The sequence below is a fragment of the Alligator mississippiensis genome, chromosome 12, assembly GCF_030867095.1.
Source record: "Alligator mississippiensis isolate rAllMis1 chromosome 12, rAllMis1, whole genome shotgun sequence".
NCBI lineage: Eukaryota > Metazoa > Chordata > Crocodylia > Alligatoridae > Alligator > Alligator mississippiensis.
Genome location: NC_081835.1, coordinates 59,850,985 through 59,869,948, shown reverse-complemented (window position 1 = coordinate 59,869,948; position 18,964 = coordinate 59,850,985). Strand labels below are relative to the sequence as shown.

The window sequence follows — 18,964 nt, the reverse complement described above, 5'->3', positions numbered from 1 at the left end:
GCTAAACTGACAAATGACGATTTTTAAAAGGGGGCAAAATGGCTGCTTTGTAATGTTTTTTCATTGAATCTGAAACCTTTGAGGACTTGAGTCCTGACGACAGAGAGAAACAGTCATGACTGTTTCTCTCCAGTGTTATGACTCAAGTCCTCAAAGGTTTGACTTGTCAGCTTCTGTATGATCGACACTTAACTAGGTAGATGACATGTTTTTGCTGAGATCAGTCCATCTTGATAGAGGTTCATGCCTTTGTTTCTATAAAGCTTCAAGGTCCATCCTTCTGAATCTTTTTTGTAAAGAGCTTGCTCCTCAAATTTGGTTTTCATAAGAGATTTTGGGAGCTTCCTCTATTCAAGACATTTGCTGCAAATTAACTATAACCAGAGATAACCAGGTCAGTTCCAGCTCAGCAGTGAGCAGATGGAAAAAAAATTGAGTTGTCACAAATAATGGTTTAGTAGGTTAAACGCCAACTCTTAATTTTCTATACGGTGGCATAAAGGCATGTGTATGTAGACTCCATGAAAAGCATTATGTTTCTTGAAATGATGGTCCAGACGTGCTAATCCTACAACAAACAGAGATGCAGTATTTCCTCTCTGCCTTGGTCTGTTCTTTTCAGTTAACATCCTCTGCAGCAGTGAAAAGATGTTGTTTCAACATGTGCTTATAGGAAACTAGGATTTCCTAGCCCCTGTAGGCAGGCAATAAAACTGGGTTTGCATCAGCTATAGAATAGGACATCAAATGAAGGCTACTGTCTGCAGCAGATTGACCTTTGGCTGAGCAGAGCAAGAAGGACGATGTAGCACCCAGTCCTAGACTGATTGCATCAGAAATATCACACCTGCTCGCCTGGAGTATCATTTCGCGTGTGTGCTGGTGTCTGTGTACATGGAGAAGTATAGCTGATCCCTGGGGGCATCAGTTTAACAGTTCTTCAAAGCTAGCTCCCAGACTGATTTGCATAGTCCTCCCACCACGCATTGCTTTGTTGCCTTCCTTCATTGAGCGGGAGACTAGGAAATCTGTGTTCAGGTTGTGCTGTGGCTCCGGGGAAGGGTGCTGATCTGGCTCTCGATTTTCTCATGTTCCTTTTTGTTATCTAAATGCGAGTCCCATGTGGGGGTAGCAGAACGGGGGGGGCAGACAAGGGAGGATTTCATCCCAAGGAACAAAATACCAGTTTTTTTGTCATTAGCACAACAGACTGCTAATCAGAATAGCAGTGGCAAATGAGGCTTCTTTCCAGAAGAGTTGGTTCTTTTTTTAACCTGCTTGGGGAAAGGGAGGTTTCACCTTTCGGATGGAGCAGCCTTTGGGAGCTGAAATCAGACTCACTGGACTTCAGATTTGAATGTGGAATGAGCAAGACACGTGGGAGCAAATTGGTTTTATTTAAGAGGAGGGTGTGCACTAGTATGGGAAGGTGTTTTGGATGCATGCCTTGCAGGCTCTTATCAAAATACCTTCACATCCAGTTAAAAGAGGAGTTCGCAGTTTGAATTAAAAAAGCAAACAAACCCCAGATGTACAGAGATTGCAGTTTGAGGTGGGAATAAAAATGGCTTAAGATAGTACTGCTCTTTCTGAAGCAACTGATAAATGTTTTATAACTGTATGACCAATTCACCTCGTTCCCATCTCCTGGTGAATGAGAGCTGAGGCTACTCACCGAGGATGAGAGCGCTGAGGTTGCTGATGAAGTTGGTGCTTCAGGGCATCTGTGAACTGAAGGATTCGCCTTTGCTACCTTGCATCTGAGCTGCTGAACCTCTGGGCAGGTTGTTAGCAATTATGTTATTCCCCGAAGCACTGGAAATACGGCAGCTCTGATTGCTGTTGCAAAGAGCACCAATGACATCATTCCGTCCCCTTGGAGACAGATAAACAGCTCCAGCAACATCAGGTTATAATCTTTTGTCTGAAACAGTGTGCCTGAAACCTAAACCATGCAATAGGGGAATGCTCTAAATCGTGGATGCTCAAACGTTTGCTCCCCATGGGCTCAGGGTTGGTCTGCAGCAGGCTGGATCGAGCCCTGTGCTCTAGGGTGGAGTCTCCACTGCCCCGGTCAACCCCGTGTCATCCTGATCAGCCCCGCATGCCCAGTCTAGTGTTCCGGGCCATGCTGTCCAGTTTGCAGGGTTTACCAGGGGTCCAGAAATTCAGCAATTAGCTGCCTTGCCAACGATTTTTGGAGGGTGGGGAGCCTCACGAGCTGGATGACACAGCGCACCATGGGATGGGGGTGGAGCACCCCTGTTGTAAATAAATGCATTAAAGGAAAGTAAGAAGGTGTTGCAAGTGGAAGGAACTTGGCAATGAATGCTGCATCGTGGCTCTTTGCTTGGCTAGTGTGCAATGCGCCATCGTCCTTCTGCCTCAAAGTTTTCCTTGCACAGTTGTGAGACGGTGTGCGCCTGCACATCTGAGCCTGCAGGGCTTTATTTTTTAGTGTTTGAATCATTATTGTGTCATCTGTTGACTGTCTCCTCATAAAGCTTCAGGGCTGCCAGGAGAGTGCCGAGGAACCGTGTGTTAAGTCACATTGGGTGAACAAAGCAAAAATCCAGGTTCCCTATCTGCCATTGTAATTTCTGTTCTCAAAGCTGTTTTCTAAGTAATTCACAATTGGGCACTTGCTGTTTGAGGGGGTTTTCAGTCAAGAATCAGAATGAGTGCCTTGGGAACGGAGCAGCATTGGAAAGCTTGTTGTTTTGGGGATCACTTTGAGCACCAAGGCACAAACCGCACCAATAGGTTTGACACCGGAGATTGCTTGACTCTTGTTTTGTTGTGTTTCAACGTTGCCAGCACACAGGAGGCATGAATCACATTGGCACTTGCGTAGTCTCATTTCCCTCGCAGGCTTGTGGCGCGGTTCAAAGCCAGCGTTTCAGTGGGAAATAGTCAAAGACTGACCAGATGCTTAGTGAAGATTTGCTAATGATTCAATAAATGACATAATCTCATAGCTGGTAGGGTCAGAAGGGACCTGAGCAGATCATCAAGTCTGACCCCCTGCCATGGCAGGAAAGAGTACTGGGGTCAAATGACCCCGGCGAGGTGTTCATCCAGCCCTCTCTTAAAGACCCCCAGGGTAGGAGCCAGCATTACTTCGCTTGGAAATTGGTTCCAGATCCTAGCCGCCCTGACAGTGATGTAGCACCTCCTGATGTCTAGCCTGAATCTCCCCTCTGCCAGCTTGTGACCGTTATTTCTAGTCACTCCTGGTAGTGCTCGGGGGAACGGGGACTCCCCCAATGCCTGCTGGTTCCCCCTGACTAATTTGTAGACAGCCACTAGATCCCCCCTCAGCCTTCTCTTGTGGAGGCTGAAAACAGGTTCAGGTCCCTTAGCCTCTCCTCATAGGGCCTGCCCTGCTGCCCCCTGATCATGCGGGTGGCCCTCCTTTGGACCCTCTCCATGCTGTCCACATCCCTCCTAAAGTGTGGCACCTAGAACTGGATGCAGTACTCCAGCTGCAGCCTGACCAGTGTCACATAGAGGGGGAGGATCACCTCCTTGGACCTGCTCGAGATGCATCTGTGGATGCATGACAAGGTATGGTTGGCCTTCCTGACCGCATCCCCACACTGTCGGCCCATGTTCATTTTGGCATCAATAATGATTTCAAGATCCTTTTCTGCCTCTGCACTGACGAGAAGGGAGCTCCCCAGCCTGTAGGTATGCTGCTGGTTCTTCCTCCCCAGGTGCAGCACCTTGCACTTGTCAGTGTTGAACCCCATCCTGTTCTCATCCACCCACCCCTGTAAGCTGTCTAGGTCCAATTGCAGCCTATTCCTCCCTTCTAGCGTGCCCACTTCCCCCCACATACTTCCTTGCAAGTTGATATCAAACCACAGCTACTGGTAGTGCTCTTTCAGGTGAAGTAGAAAACTATGGCCCTGATCCCTTCTCATCCATGAAGAGCCCTTTCAGAAAGAAGCCCTCGTTTGTTGGCTCAGTTCAGATTTGTGTAGTTACTTTTTGCCTGTCTAAATTTCCCCTGCATGTTCACTTGTACTTTATCGCTTATCCCAACCTTTTGGGTAGGGCTGCTGTGCACAGTGATGGCCACTGTCTTCCTACCATTTCAGATGTAGGGAGAGCAATCGGGGGGTTGGACTCGATGATCTATTGAGGTCCCTTCCGACCCTAACATCTATGAATCGCTGATGCAGTCCTTCAGGAGAAAAGAAGAATATTTAGTAAGCATGAGGTGCTGTAAAATGAAGACAAGGTTCTTTGGGTACATCTGATATCTTTTATTAGACTAACTCAAATAGTTGGAAAAATTCTTCTTTGCAAGCTTTTTGGGTATAAATACCCTTATAAATAAATATCCTTAGACCAACACAGCTACAACCTATACCCCTGTAAAATTAATGCTTTTGACGATATTTTTTAAAAATTTAGTTTCAAGGGCCAAATCGGTTCTGAACTGTATCGGGCAAAGCCCAGTAGCCAGGTTCCAAATTTTGACTGAGCAGAGCTCAGTTGTTCAAGTCTGTGTGGCTCTACCACTAGGCGAGTATGCTCCTTCCCAGACCCATTGGTCTGGGGCTTCAGGTACTCCCCAGATCTGTGGCAGGCATCCTACGTGCCTGGCAGTGGAGATACCATGATCAATAAGATGGCTGTCCCAGGGTGAGGCCTGTCCCTTGTCTGCTGGGCATGCTGACCCCTGCAACTTCCCCGCTGTGGTTCTCATGTGCCCATTGCACTCTGGGTAGGCCGACCCCTACGGGTTTCCCTAAATGCAGGGAATTCGTCTATCCAATTTTGTAGCAATGTGGGACTGCTTTTTTTGCCTTCCCCCGGCTTACTCCCTGGTCTTTTGGCAAGCAAGACTAGGGGGCATCCGAACCCTAATGTCCCTGAATGCTTTTGATGATCATCCCGTCCCATTCATTGCAGCCAAAAGACGTGGCCTAACTGGTGGGCTCCGCTGCCCGCCCAACCCTCAGCTTCCTCGCACACACTGCGAGCTCTTTTCCACACGAGGGTCATGCAGCTGGAGATGGCTCATTCATGGTTGCTTGTGGGAGGGGGAATCAAAATCAAAATGTGTTTTCTGACAAATAAAAATGTTTTGCTTCCTCTGGAGGCCCCAGAGGGCTGCATGAAAAATAATGAAGCCTGTGAGTCACTGAGTGTTGCCTGGCCAGCTGAGGAGGGAACTGAGCCTCCTTTTTTCCATAGAAGTTTGTATGCTGTCATTGCACATCATTAATGCTCCCTGGTTTATGCTCACTCGCTACACTGCCAGGAAAGAGCAGGGGCAGCCGGTCTTCCTGCTTCCAAGGCCTGGCTGCTGAGAAGATGACGTGATGTTCAAGGGAAAAGTTCCTTTAACACTCCAGTGCTATTGTTTGAATTGTAAAGCGGCTCCTGCTCCACGGCTTCCTCCGAAACCTGGCAGCTCTCTCAGCTCACACGTTCCCTGCAGAGACCCCCGGGCAGATTAAAACAGCTCTGCCTATGATGCAAAGGTTAGGGTGGGTGTGTGTAGGACCCTCCCTAGCTTTTTATTTTAAAATCTCCTTCCGGTTCTTCCCCTGCCCTCCCCTCATTTTTTTGATGACTGCTGTTTGCCACCATTCCTCTGGCTAGTGGCAGAAGCTGGGGAAAACTGTCTTATAATGTCTAAGGGTCCATGGCACTGTCATGGGCCATTGAAGGAGGAGTGAAGCATTTGCAGGTTCAAAATGTGTCTTCTGATCCTGTTTTGCCATTTCCACAGCCCCTTGAGAATGGAAAACACCACGCAAGCAGTACGTCATTAATTATTCCATTTCCCATGATCTTGGAAGGGAACATGACTGTAAGCGGTTTCCTTCACAGACCGAAGAAGAGCTGAGTGGAGCTGTTGTGGGTGGACAGAAAACTTTGTGTTTCATAGTTTCATAGATGTTAGGAGCTGGAAGGGACCTTACAAGATCATCGGGTCCAGCCCCCTGCGCTTGGACGGGAAAGACTGCTGGGGTCAGGTGATCCCAGCTAGGTGGGCATCCAAGACGCTTTTTGAAGATCGCCAGGGTGGGTGACTGGGGTGAACCTGTTTCAGACCCTCGGCACTTGACCTGTAAAGAAGTTTTTCCTTATGTCCAGTCTGAAGCAGTTGTCAATCAGTTTGTGCCCATTGTCTGTTGTCTTCCCCTGGGGTGCCTTGGTGAACAGATGCTCTGCCAGGCCCTGATGAACACCCTTAATATAGGCTGCCACCAAGTCCCTTCTGAGTCTTCTCTTCTCCAGGCTCAACAGTCCTCATATGACCTGCTCTCCAGACCTCTAATCATGTGCATGGCCCTCCTTTGTGTTCATCCTCCTCAGTCGTTTACAGCCTCCCTTGGGGTACTGGTTACAGCCTCCCTTGGGGCACTGGTTACAGCCTCCCTTGGGGTACTGGTATCTTGAGGAACTTCATTTCTTCTTCTCAATCATCAAGGCTGTGAGAATAGGTAGCTACAAGCCTTCAGGTCAAGTGTCGTGCAATGTTCATCTCTCCCCCGCTCCCCCTTGTACCACAAGCCATACGTATTATACTACCCCCCAACCCCAAGTCTGAGTCAGGTTTTTCTACGTTTGTCCTGAGGATCCTTAAATTAGTGGCCTCCCAGGCAGCCCAACCAGTTCCTTTCTCTAAAATGCATTGCACGCGTGGAAGAAATCATTTGAGTTTGAGATTATAGCAACAGCTCTGCCGAGCTTAATGTTTGCTTTCCATCCAGTGTTGAAAGGGCTGGGGTTTGTTTTCTGCCACTTGCCATTTTGTGGGGGTGGAGGGGTAAAAGTTCAGTTTGGGGGGAGAAAGCCAAGTTAGCTTTTTTGCTTGGGCACTCTCAGGCTGCTTGTCGGTCAGGGATCGACTGAAACCTTGATGCTTGCTTTTGTCATCTCCATATGTTTGAGCTACCTCTCAAGTAAAGCATCACGGCGTATTTATTTCAGAGTCTGCCTCTGTGGTTGCATCGGGAAAGATTTTTCTGTTTTTATTAGGCAGCCCTTAAAAATGTATTTCTAGCAAACATGATTGGCTTTAAAAAAAATTCATCTCATGAATAGTTTTGTGTTTAAAAACTGTTGAATTTTAAACATTACCCCAGACTTGAAATGGAAAGCTGAATTTGAACCTTTTTTGAGGTTTTCTGTGGTTGCAAACTCAGAAGAACATGTGCGCACGCGTGCATGTCTGTCTTAGTAATAGCTGTCTGCTTGATTTGATTCAGTTGCTAGACAAGTAGAACATTTTAATTGCAAGTTTCTGCTGGTCCCGTCTGATCGTCTGGATGATTAATTTCTGCCACCATAACCAGCACCTCTAAAAATCCCACACCTGTTTTGGACTATTTCTGATGTATAGAATTTTTTTTTTTTTTTAAACACTCTTGCCAAGTGATCTTCTGACAGCACCTTTCTCATGCTTGGTGGAGGAGGCTGGGGTGGGGAGAGGTCTTCAGTGATCAATCTGCTGAACTTTCACTTTAACTTGAAGCTACCGTCTGGTGAAATGGATGGGGTTTGCCAGCAGCTGAATGTTTTTGGCTGATTTTGAACTTTTCCCTGTCTCCTTCTGGTACAGTTAAAGCAGGAGGGCTTTGTTGCTTCATAACTTCATGGAGCGTGTAGGCTGATTTTATTTCTGCCTTCTGCTGCACCTCTTAATCCGTGGTGGTTTAAAATCAACAGTTCTTTCTTCATCAGATTTAAGTTTGCCAGTATACAGGTGTGTTCAAGGTAGTGGTATTGCCTGTCCGCCCATGTGCTAAGGTGTCACCTCGCACTGGCCTTCCCATTCAGACTGTGCTGTGACACCTGCCAGACGTTGAAAGGGCAGGGCGCTGTAACGTGCTCCCCTTGTACATGGTAGTGGGGACGCAGCACGATCCTGTTGCGTGAGCTTTCTAATATTGTGTGTGGTCGGAGCGCAGACACGTGCCGACTTAGGGGAGGCAAGACTTTAAACTTCTGCAAGCCCGTGACTCAACTGCTGGAGCACGTTCAAACACAACAGAGCGAGATTTCTTTTTCAAAGGAGGTGGGAATTACCAGCGAAAAGGCTGACATATTAAAACTTCCAGTCTGAAACCAAGAGGCACAAGTTCCCTTCACAGCAAACAATTTTGGAAGGGTTTTATTTCAAATCTGAGCGGCAATGAAACATTTAGGCAGATTCGGTGCGAGTGGATGGAAAATCAGCAGTTCCTTTGGGGACAGAAACCCTTTAATTTGATTATTTTTTCCCCTTTAATTTCTGTTCAACTTTATTATCCTGCCATTTCCCTCTAGCCTTGCATCAGTTTAAACCCTCCATCTCCCAGAGTACCAAATGCCCATTCCTATGCCCCAAAAAGGAAAGTAAAAAGTTCAAGAAGTCAGTGATGGTGTTGCTCTAAAGGAGACCAGTGCAACATCCTGCCATTGTTTGCAAGGGACGGATCACCTAGCACAGCCCGCGATACTTCAGCAGGTATTTCAGAAGTGACAGTGAGAGTCAAGCATTTCAACTAGCTTGTGTAGCGTAGACAGGCAAGCAAAGTGTAGGAGGTTAGCGTTTTATCCTCCCTCTGCTGCCTTGTAGCCTAGTTTCCTGCTCTTCAAGGCACACCATTAAAATGCTTAAGCGCCTGCTCTTCTCTTTGAGCTGTTTACTGGAGAGCTGCAGAAAGTGTTAGCTGTTTCAGCACTGTAGGGTGTAAAGGAAAATGGATTTTTGAAAGCCGATCAAGACCTAGTTGAGTCCTACGCAGCTAAGCTTTTTCCAGTAGCTTTTGCTTGAGTTTCTAAAAGCCTTGCCAGCTGACTTCCCTTAGAGCCAGAGTATTTTTTTCCTACTTGTTACTGCTTTGTTTTATAACCCCTGCCTCCCTCCACCACACCTACACACCCACCCACCCAGGCTCCTTAGGAAAACGTAGAGTGATCCATTTTTTTAAAGGCAAACGCAATATAATTGTGTAAACAGTTGGGTTAGAGAAAGACACTTGTTTAAGATGAAAGGTCAAAGTACTAGTGAGCTGCACTGTTTGTGATCATTAAATAGGGCATCTTGAGAGGATGCACGCACTAAACATCATCTGAATTTAAGCAGTGCTGCTTTGTCAAATACGGTCCTCTCCTATGAGTGCCAGAGGAAACCACAGTGCTATCTATTGCCACTAACATCGTTTTCCATCTGGACTCTTTATTGCAATTTCAGTATGTGCCTGGTTTGTTTTTGTTTTTTTTTAAGACTGCGCTATGCCTTCTCTTGGCACATGTGCGTATGTGCAAAGGAGATACAACTGGTGCCTCTGCAAAAATAGAGCGCAAAAGCATTCTTGCACCTGCCAGGAATTGCTATCAGCAGCAACGTTGAGCACTCTGTGGGGCCTGCAAGGTTTTAAAAGTTAGAAGCCCCCACCATGGACGCAAAGCATTGACGCAAGTTGTTGCTAAGTCAGGATGCCAGCTGCTGTGAGGGATACTTCGGAGGAGGTCAGTTGATGCGTGCCTGGTTTTGTCTGCAAGGGTCAATGATTTGTAGTGTTTCCCTCTTCTGTGGAATTCAACAGCAGCTGACAGCACATGGGAAACTTTTAAGAAATGTTCAAGTGGAGAATTAGTCTCCCAACCTGCTCTACAGTTAGAAAGTTTTCCCTGTATCAGACTTGGCATAAGGCTACATCCGGTTGTCCATTCTTTTTTTGTTTTAAGCAGGGGTTTACTTTTTCTGCTGCTAACTTCCCAGCTGAAGCACTGACTTGTGAGTAACGTTTTGTTCATTTCCACAAGTGTGATGCCATAACATACTGACCTCAGACAAGGAAATAAGTCAAAGCAGGTGATTTTAGTTTTTTTAAAGCATTCATTTTTTCAGGCAAACATTCCTATTAATAACTTTTTCTATCAGGCATTAGATTTTTAAGTTCTTTAATGTGTGTAGGAGTCTTTAAAACACCATGAATCTCATTTTAGAAAACAAAAGGTGCTAACAGCCATCCCTTCCTGTTAATAAGCTTAGTGCATGAGACTCGGCTGAAGGGCACCGTCTTACTTGGACAGTGTGATGCCTAGATGCTTTTGCGTGATGGCCAAGGTCCAGAAATAAATTGGTGAACAGAAGCAAGGAAAATACTGAAAACCTAGTAACAAAGTTTCCTGACCTTTGTAAAATCCTTACAAGGCATACTTTCGTGACATTTAAATTTCTCTTATATTTGACCAAATTGAACTTGACTTGGTTGGGGTCACTCCAGGAGTGGCCTGTGCCTGTTGTATTGAATGACAGTTGCCTTCTGTTTAGAGGTGCACTGATACATTGGTCTGATATCAGATCGGCACTGGTACAAAGAAGATTGGCTGCATTGGAAATTGGCCCGATGCAGCTGATAATTTGGCTGATAAATGCCCGTGCATGTGCGCAGCCTCAGCGCAGCATGCAGGCAGTGAGGAGTGGTGTGGCTGCGGGGAAATCTGGGGTGGCTGCAGCCCCCCCAAGTAGCCCCCTCCCAGTGCCGCCACTACTTGCCCCGAGCCCAGCCCCCATTGAGAAGAGCCCAGTGCAGCCCTGGCTCCAGCCCACAGCTGCAGCTCGCCCTGCACAGATCTGGGGGCACCCCCCCCCATACCCTCCCAGGGCGCGTGCAGTGGCGGGAGCCGCCCTCCTCCCCACTCCCTGGACAAGCCACAGCTCTGTCCCGCACCCCACCCAGCTGGGCAGCATCTGCCCCAGCCCCATGCCCTCTCTCACCGCAGGGGGTGTTTATCTGCCTTCCCCCCTGCCCTTCCACCACAACAGACTTGCCAACTGCATGCATCTGTATCGGGGAAATTGGATTGGTATTGCCCGATATGCCTCCTTAAAAATAGGCTATTGGCATCGGCCCCCAAAATCTCTCGTGGTGCACCCCTACTTATGTTCTACTTCAGTGGCTTTTACGGGGTAGGGAAGTTGGGATTTTCCTTATTGTTTGCTGTTTGAGTGCCTGCCATCTTATGAGTATGACTAGCTGAGTATTGGGCCTGTACCGTACACCTGTATGTTATCATTTAAGAGTGGTCAAACCTGTGTTTCTTGGATGGTGACAGATGCCATCAGGCCTCTCAAACCAACTTAAAAAAAAATTCTTCTAGTTTTAAGACTTCTCTTTCATGGGAAGAATCGACCGTTTATTTGTAGGTTTGGAAATATCTCAACTCTGACCTTCTGCTTTTTCTAGTGGGTGACTGCCTTTTCTTGAAACCTGAACATGGATTTGATTCAATCAGTTGCATTTATTGTGCTCACACTGCTGTGTATTGGCAATTTTTTCTTTTTAGTCTTTACTTCCAGTGTTGATCGAGCTTACTGGTATATGGAAAGAGAGAGAGGAAGTTGAAAGATGCCTCCTGTGCCATAAAATGGGCCCATGGAAGTGTTTAAAAAAAATCTTCTTTTTTAACTTTTCCTACCTACATTAGTATCTGACACCCCAAATGGTCAGATTTGGCCTGCTAAGGATTAGGTGCTTGATGAGAGGGACTTGATTTTCGGAGGCGCTGACCACTCGGTGAAATGAATAGGAGCTGGACGTGCTTGCTGAGTTTGACAGTCCACTTTTATTCAAGTGCTTGCATCTGGATTTAAGTGCTTACAGTAACGTCTTTGCTTTCATACTGCAGTAAATAAAGTTCAGCACCTGATTTTGGATCCTGTTTTTAAAGACCAGATCTGCATATTTTAGTACCAAAGTTTCCTTTTCACTCTTTATGCTGACTTTTTTTTCCCCTTGTGACTTTATTAGCTTGCAAAAATAGGCATCAACTAACCAGGTTCGCTGGGTATGTTCCCTCCTCCGTGTTTGGTCGTTAGCACTTACAGGCTCACCTATAATGCTGTGGTGCTAGAGGAAGTGTGTGCGCGCTGGAGAGTCTGTTTCTGCTGTAAGATTTTGAGGTGTTGCTCTTGGTCTCGGGCTTTGTAAAAGCTTATTTTTTACAGCCGCCTTTTTCAGCCCGACAGCGGCCTTTCCACGCTTTGTGGAGCAAGACGTTTGTGTTCGGACTAAATACTGATCGAAGGTAGCTGCTAGGAATGCGGTTTCTTCTTCTTGCCTAGATGTAACCAGTGACCACAGAGCTTAAGGCCTGTAAAAATTTAACCTAAAGTATCTTTTTAGTTGATGTAGCTGCCCCTAGTGAAGGTGGCATGAAGAGGAGGGAGTTTGATGTGATTTAGTCAACAGAGCTAGTAATGAATTTAAGGAAGAAAACGTGGGAGGCTCCTTCCCCCACATTGTGGTTAGCACTTGGTGAACGTGCAGCAGCATTAACGTGGCTTTGTGATATTTAGCTGCCGAGTGCTAGAGGCTGCTGAGTCAAATCTGCTTATTTGAAGTTGACCTGCAGCAGCGCCTACGTGGGAACGTCTCTCTCTTACTCGGGCAGTCCATTCCCAGCACGAGGGAAGCTTAAGGGGAGACATTTGCTTGTATCCACAACGATCTTGAAGGCAAGTCCGCTGCCTGCCAGCACAGTTTTCTTGGTCACCAGCTCGCCTCTTAAAATGCATTTTGCTTATAAATACCCTCCAGCTTGCTCACTGTTCAGCAGTTTTATTTAGCTCTAGAGCTGAACAGTTAAAAATATGCCAGCAGCAAATCTGTAAGGAACAGGATCGTAGACCTTTGGAAGTCTTCCTTTTTTAGATGCTCACAAAGCTCAAAAGCACTTGATTTGCTTTCCTCAAACAGAAGTGTGTTCTTCCATGAGGATATTGCTTTACTCAGTTCTCTAATTAAACTTCTGTAAGAGTGACCGATATGGGAGCAGACTTGCCTTCTCATGGTCCATTTTGAGCTGAGACCCGTTGTCAGCGTCGAAACAACTTGGGTCAGACTCGTCATACCAAAAGCACTAAAGACAGTGTTTCCTGGTGAGTTCAGTATCAGCCTGGCACTCGGGAGACCACAGCACTATTCCTGGCTCTGTCGCGAGCCTACTGGGTGATTGCAGGCAAGTCAGACCTACTGAGGAAAAGTACTATATAGGAAATAATTGGAGGCAGTATCACTACTTGGTTCGTTAAATAACGGAGGAAGAGCAGCCCCATTGCTCATCTATGTGCTTTTCACAATAGCTGTGTCTGGGATGAGAAGGGGTGGTGAGTGATGACTGATTTTCACGTGTTCTGGTCCTGTCCCTACCCCGTACATTTAGCAGGCCTACTCTGTATTTCAGAGTCTGCTCCTGTAGATAGGTTGATAGCACCACCAGCCTGTCCCATCTCATAATTCATCTCTGTGCTTCTTTTCAGATTCTCAGCGCTCCCATCTCTCCTCGTTCACCATGAAGCTGATAGACAAGTTTCATTCACCAAAAATAAAGCGGACGCCGTCAAAGAAAGGCAAACAGGCTGAGCCGCCGGTGAAAACGCCAGAGAAGACCGTGAACAAAGTAAGCAGATGAGTGGCACGCTCTTGGCTGCACTCTTGCCAACTTCCTGCCTGCTTGTGTAGTCTGGATTGTCGTTTAAAACCGACTTCATTGGTAGTGTGCATGGAGCTGTTTCCTCCAAAGAGATGTGCAAGGGCTCTTCAGAGATGTGTCCCAGAAGAACCGTCGCAGGGGATCATTCAGCATAGGTTACAGGAAGCAGGATCAGTCAATGCATGCAACTTTTTCCTTTTTGAGAGCCTGAGTGCTCCTTCTATGAGCCTTTAAATGACTCAGGATGGAATGTGGCATTTGGGCTTGACAACCCCTCCTCACACATACGCCCAAGGGTTATGCTTACAACTTTCAAATCTGTGCTTGGTTTTGGGGAACTGGTCCAAAGATGTGCTCAGTCTCTGGTGACCTCACCAGGGAGAGTCAAACAAAAGTATTCAAACAGCTGCTGACTTTCTGCACACCCTTCCTCAAATCCAATCTTTTTATTTCAAGCCCTGTGAGAATTAAGTTTGCTTCTCTTAAGACAAACTTTTTGCCCCTGTACCTCCACCCCACTTCTGACCTGATTAGGCAAACGGAAACACTTATCTCTGACAAGGCTTAGACTTCTAATTTTCAGAAGTGGAATTTGGTCTAACATTACCAACAACTGAGGTTTCTTACGGTAACCTGCGAACTCTCTTCTCCCCATAGTTGATTTTAGGGATCAATCCAAAGTACCACACTAACTATACAAACTCCTGTAGGTTACTCCTAGTGAGGATTGCCGAGTGGACTCGTGCGGTTTGAAAATAATATTAAGTAATTCTACCCTTCGTATTGTGGCCTGTTGCACAGCTTGGAGGGCTCCTGGTAGCACGGTGTGGAAGACTCTGGCCTTCAAATCCCAGCCTGGGTTTTGCAATGGAGACTATGTGCCTGTTTCTTAGGAAGATGGGTACTTTATACAGCTGTAGAGCATTCGTGTCAGCCCCAAAAGGGAGTCATGCCCATCACTGTGAGGTTGAATTGTGAATGACTGAAAATTAGAAGGATCTTCACACTCCTTGCAGGGTTGGAAAAGAGCTTTCATTCAGGGAGCAAAGGAAAAAAAACATGGGCTCCTGACTCTGACCTGTAAGTGGTCTTGTTGAGAGAGGTAAACCACCAAGAGGGCAGCTTCTTTACAGCTATCCTCAAGAGCTGCCTTCCTGTGACAACTACTAAATGACATGCGAGTGTGGTGGTGTAGAGCCCAGAACTTGTAAATCAACCCAAATCATAGATATTAAAGAAACCTCTAACACAGCAGTGCAGAAGAACCAAATCCAAATGCTGTTTTCTAACCTGCCACGTTTCAGTGGGGAAGAAATGCAGTTGGCAGCAGCGAATTGCAGTACTCGGCTTCCATTTCAACGAGGGCTTTCCTTGTGCTGATGAGACCAGTCTGCTAAGGTTGGGGCTTTGACACTGAATTCTGGGGTGCAGCTTTGAATTTGAGGGGCCTGTTAAAGCAGTAAATGGAGAAAAATCCAAAAATCTCATTTTGTTTCTTATTTTCACTTCAGCTGAGTCTTTTTCTTGGTGAATGAAGCAGAGGGAATAGAAGCTAACAGAGAGAGAACTCTGATTAATAGAATATTAAGTTTTACTGTACGAGCATCCGAAATCTAGGGAGCAAAACATGCCTAACAAGAGAGCACAGGCTGTTGTTTTTATTAAAAATTCTCTTGGAATCCTTCTTGGAGAGATCATATTAATTTCAAGGCAATTATAGGATGACATGTAAACTTAATATATAGGGACCAGCTCAACGCACCAATAGAGTGCATCTTCCTGTTGTCCATATGCTATTTATTGGGGAGGAATTTGCACTATTTTATTTGTATTGACAGAATCACTAGCATGCATGCTAAAAGTGCTGTAGTGTTTCTTTTTAACTGGTATCTGATGGCAAACAGCGTAGGACCTACTGAAATTGAAAAATACTGTAAAAAAATGCCCCGGGGGGGGGAGTGCAGGCCAATTTCTTCATTGTTTTTCCCTAAAGAATAAAGTGGGGAAAATCAGGAATCTGCTGAGCCTATAAAAGCGGTTTAAAAAATGTAGGAACTGGAATTGCATTATGAGGAAAGCAAAGCACTTACAGTAATTTCTTAGTAGGAAGGCAGCTCAGTTTATGGTAATGTTTGATAAATTGGCTCTTGTGGATCAGCATTTAGACTGCAAGCCTCGTGATTTGTGAAGTGTTGATCTCTGGCTCAGTCCTAATCCATTTTAATGGCTGTCTCCAGCTAATTGATTAGTTAGATTGTAGCCAGCTGATTAGTTTTGCTGGGGGGGAGGAAGGGTGCCCTTGGGTCATTATCACCAAGTCTCAGTGGACTGTAAAGAGAAGCTGGCAAATTAGAGATTTCCCTAAGATACACGATGTCAAAAGGCAGACATGACTGAGCAGATTTCATATCTCTCCATCTTCTAAATCCTGGAGAAGCTATGCGCATCTTACAGTAGATAAACTAGCTAGAGCAGAAGCAACAGTATGAAAAGATTAAACCTAAATTAAGGCTTGTTGCTATGAAAAGACCGTGAGGTTGATATATCCCACATCTAATCATCAACTGTACACTCCACACTCACTGTACCTCTCTCTGTCAAGGTCAACTGCATCTCATACATAATGCAGTTGTAATGATTATTTGAGGGAAACCTTCCAGAATCATGCAATGATATCCACATGTGTCAGTCAAGCAGAGAGCTGGAGGGGAATTATTGGTTTGGCTGAGTAGTAAATCCATCTTGCATACTGCCCAAGAGGGAAATGGCTGTACTGAGTGGAATTTCTGCTTTTGTGACTTCAGCAGTTGTTGGCCTCCTGTTGCCAGCAGAAGTTCACTGTTAGGGCAGGTCCCCCGCAAGTGGAATTTGAAAGAAGAGACTTGTTCAAGCCTCCTGTAGCAATCAGACTGGACCACCCATCTCTCTCCCGCAGATTAAAATATTTGGTGGATGAGCCCCTAATGCAGCAGGTAGACTTTAGGGAATATTAGTTCGTAGCTCTCTCTCCGCTCCGGATTTTGTTCTGAAAGTAGAATCAAAGCCACTTAATTTCCTGCTTCCAGGAGGGTACCCTGATCTCCAGGCTGTGGATAAAGCATGTGAATAGGTGCTGGGGCAGGTACTGGAATTCAGGACTGCTCCCTTTTAAACGAGTGCCTCGATCACAAGGTGGGAGTTGTGCTCTCCCTGGTGCATGTCCGGTGTCTCTGGCTAGTGAAATAGTTGATTCTTCCATACAAGATGAAACTGCTTTGATGGGAAGGAGTCAAGAGTACCCCCACCCTAGAATAGCCAAATAGCCTGATGGTTAAAGCACTCGCCAGGAAGGGGCTTGAATCTCCTTCAGCTGAGGATGAGTGAAACTCAAATCTCCACATCCTGAGTAAGGCTCAGTAGTCAGAGCACTACTGCATGCCAGGTGGAGGAGCAGCCAGGTCCTGCTACCACTGCCGGTCATGTTCAGAAAGGAGCAACAGCTACAGTGTCCTGGGCAGAGCCTGAGCAGTTGGGAAACCTCCAGTATCCCTACAAGATTGAGCCCTCAGGAGACATAGGTGGAGGATCCTGACTGAGCTGAGGCACGAGGATGGCATTGTGCATGCTGTGGGTTAGGAAGGCAGTAGAGTGGGAGTTCTTGGAGCTTGCAATTTGGGGCAATTTTATAGTAATTTCAGGCAAACTCAGGCCTTTTGTGGATCCAGCCTCAAGTTCATGTTACTTGCCAGTGCTGCTTGTATAAATGGCTTGTCCAAAGGAGGTCGGCTGCTGGCCCTGCTTTGCAGAAAAGCAGCAGTTTAACAGCTGATGGGAATATGGGAGGACATAATGCCCATAGGTCATTAATTCTTGAAGCTGAATCTGCTGAAGAGATAATGGATGAAACCTGACTCTGTTAAGCTCTCTGCTCCTCTTCTAACAATGCTCAATTGTTAATTTAGATCTCTCCCATAGGAAGTTACTCCCAGCATTACAAGACCCCTAGGCATGATCTGGCAAACTTAAAAAAAAATCTATCCTTTACCCAAACATCATTAAGCCATCACATCCCATTTCTGAATTTCCTTGTCTAACACTGCTGATTGTAAGGCTGTTGATAGCCATGGTTAAGCTTTTTCTAATTTAACTTTTTCCTCCTGAAGGCTTCATTTGCTGATGCCTTTCACAGTTCATCCTCATGGGTGATTTTTTTCCCCTTGTTCCAGCAGCATCATTGAATGAATTTGGCAGGAGGAGGCTGATCAGAACAGAGAGCCTGAAACTAGTTCTTACTTGCATGAATAGTCCTGTGGAGATCAGCAGCCCTAAATAGGGTAGGGCTACACATGATGTTTATCACTAAACACCAGTGATGGGTCTGAAAATATAGGAACCAGTTTTCAGTCATACTGCTATTTGGAAGTTTGATTGCAGTATTATTTTTCTCAATTTTTTTCCATGTTTGATTGAGAATGCCATTATCAAATGCACCAAAGTCATTTAGGTTCTGGATTTTCCCGATCATCAGTAAGACTTATAGGCATTTTGGGGAAAAGGGGCTTGCTCCTAAGTCACTTAGGGACTCTTGCAAAGCGTTACCTCCAAAGTATAGTTTAAAGCCCTGTTTTATTTTCATGGTGTTCCTCCATGCGTCCTTTTTATTAAGTCCCAGCTCCATGGAAAGATCACGAAAAGCAAAACTTTACCAAACTGGTAGCCACTTGAAAATTGGTTCTTGTCCATTAGAGAGAAAAAGAGAGTAGACACTGGGTTTCCAGTCCCACTAATAAAGCAACTAGAATTGTGATCAGAAGGGGAAAGTGACTCCTCTGTTGAAACCAGCCGTTGCCATCACTTTGTTTGAATCACTGTTGCCGTCTTGCACGTGGCATGTTTTTTTCTCTCATTTGGAGAGCGTGGGCATTATTTGTCCCTCTTGGTTCCTCAGCAACAGAATTGGGGTGACTCATCAGTAATATGTGAACTTCAGCTACAAACGACTGAAGTCTATTAAATTATGGGTGCAAATTAATTTTCCCAGCTCACCACCCATTGTGTGGAGGGGGAAGATCAACACTTAGGAAAGAGTTTCTGCTAAAAATAAATAACATATTGGTTATTCTTCTGCAAGAATTGAGATTTAAATTTGAGGTGAAGGTTCAATGCATGCTATTCCAGTCTTAATAAACTTACTGTACTTTCTGAAAAAAATGCTGACAGTGTATAATACCTTCTTTTATTTTCTCTCCAACAATTTTCCTTTAGAATGTATTTTGGTTAGACGAGAAGGAGAAAGAGGTTGTAAGTGCCCTGCGCTATTTTAAGACGATAGTGGATAAAATGGCGATTGACAAGAAAGTGCTGGAGATGCTGCCAGGCTCGGCAAGTAAAGTGTTGGAGGCCATCTTGCCCCTGGTACAGATGGATCAGCGAATTCAAAAAAGGTAAGCTGCTCCTCAGAGGACTGTAAGCGGGGGAGACGCAGTCACCAGGCAATTTGCATCTAGTTGTTTTGGAAAAATTGTGCCAC

General features: G+C 45.7%; 1 protein-coding gene across 1 annotated transcript in view; it reads left to right on the top strand.

Annotated features, from left to right (window-relative positions):
- The window catches only part of RAPGEF1 (Rap guanine nucleotide exchange factor 1), a 112,595-nt gene that overhangs the window by 33,619 nt on the left and 60,012 nt on the right, over window positions 1–18,964 (top strand). Inside the window, exons 2-3 of the mRNA XM_059715626.1 lie at window positions 13,283–13,422; window positions 18,700–18,878. Of these exons, the coding sequence (XP_059571609.1) occupies window positions 13,283–13,422; window positions 18,700–18,878 (319 nt within the window). The remainder of the gene's footprint in view (window positions 1–13,282; window positions 13,423–18,699; window positions 18,879–18,964) is intronic.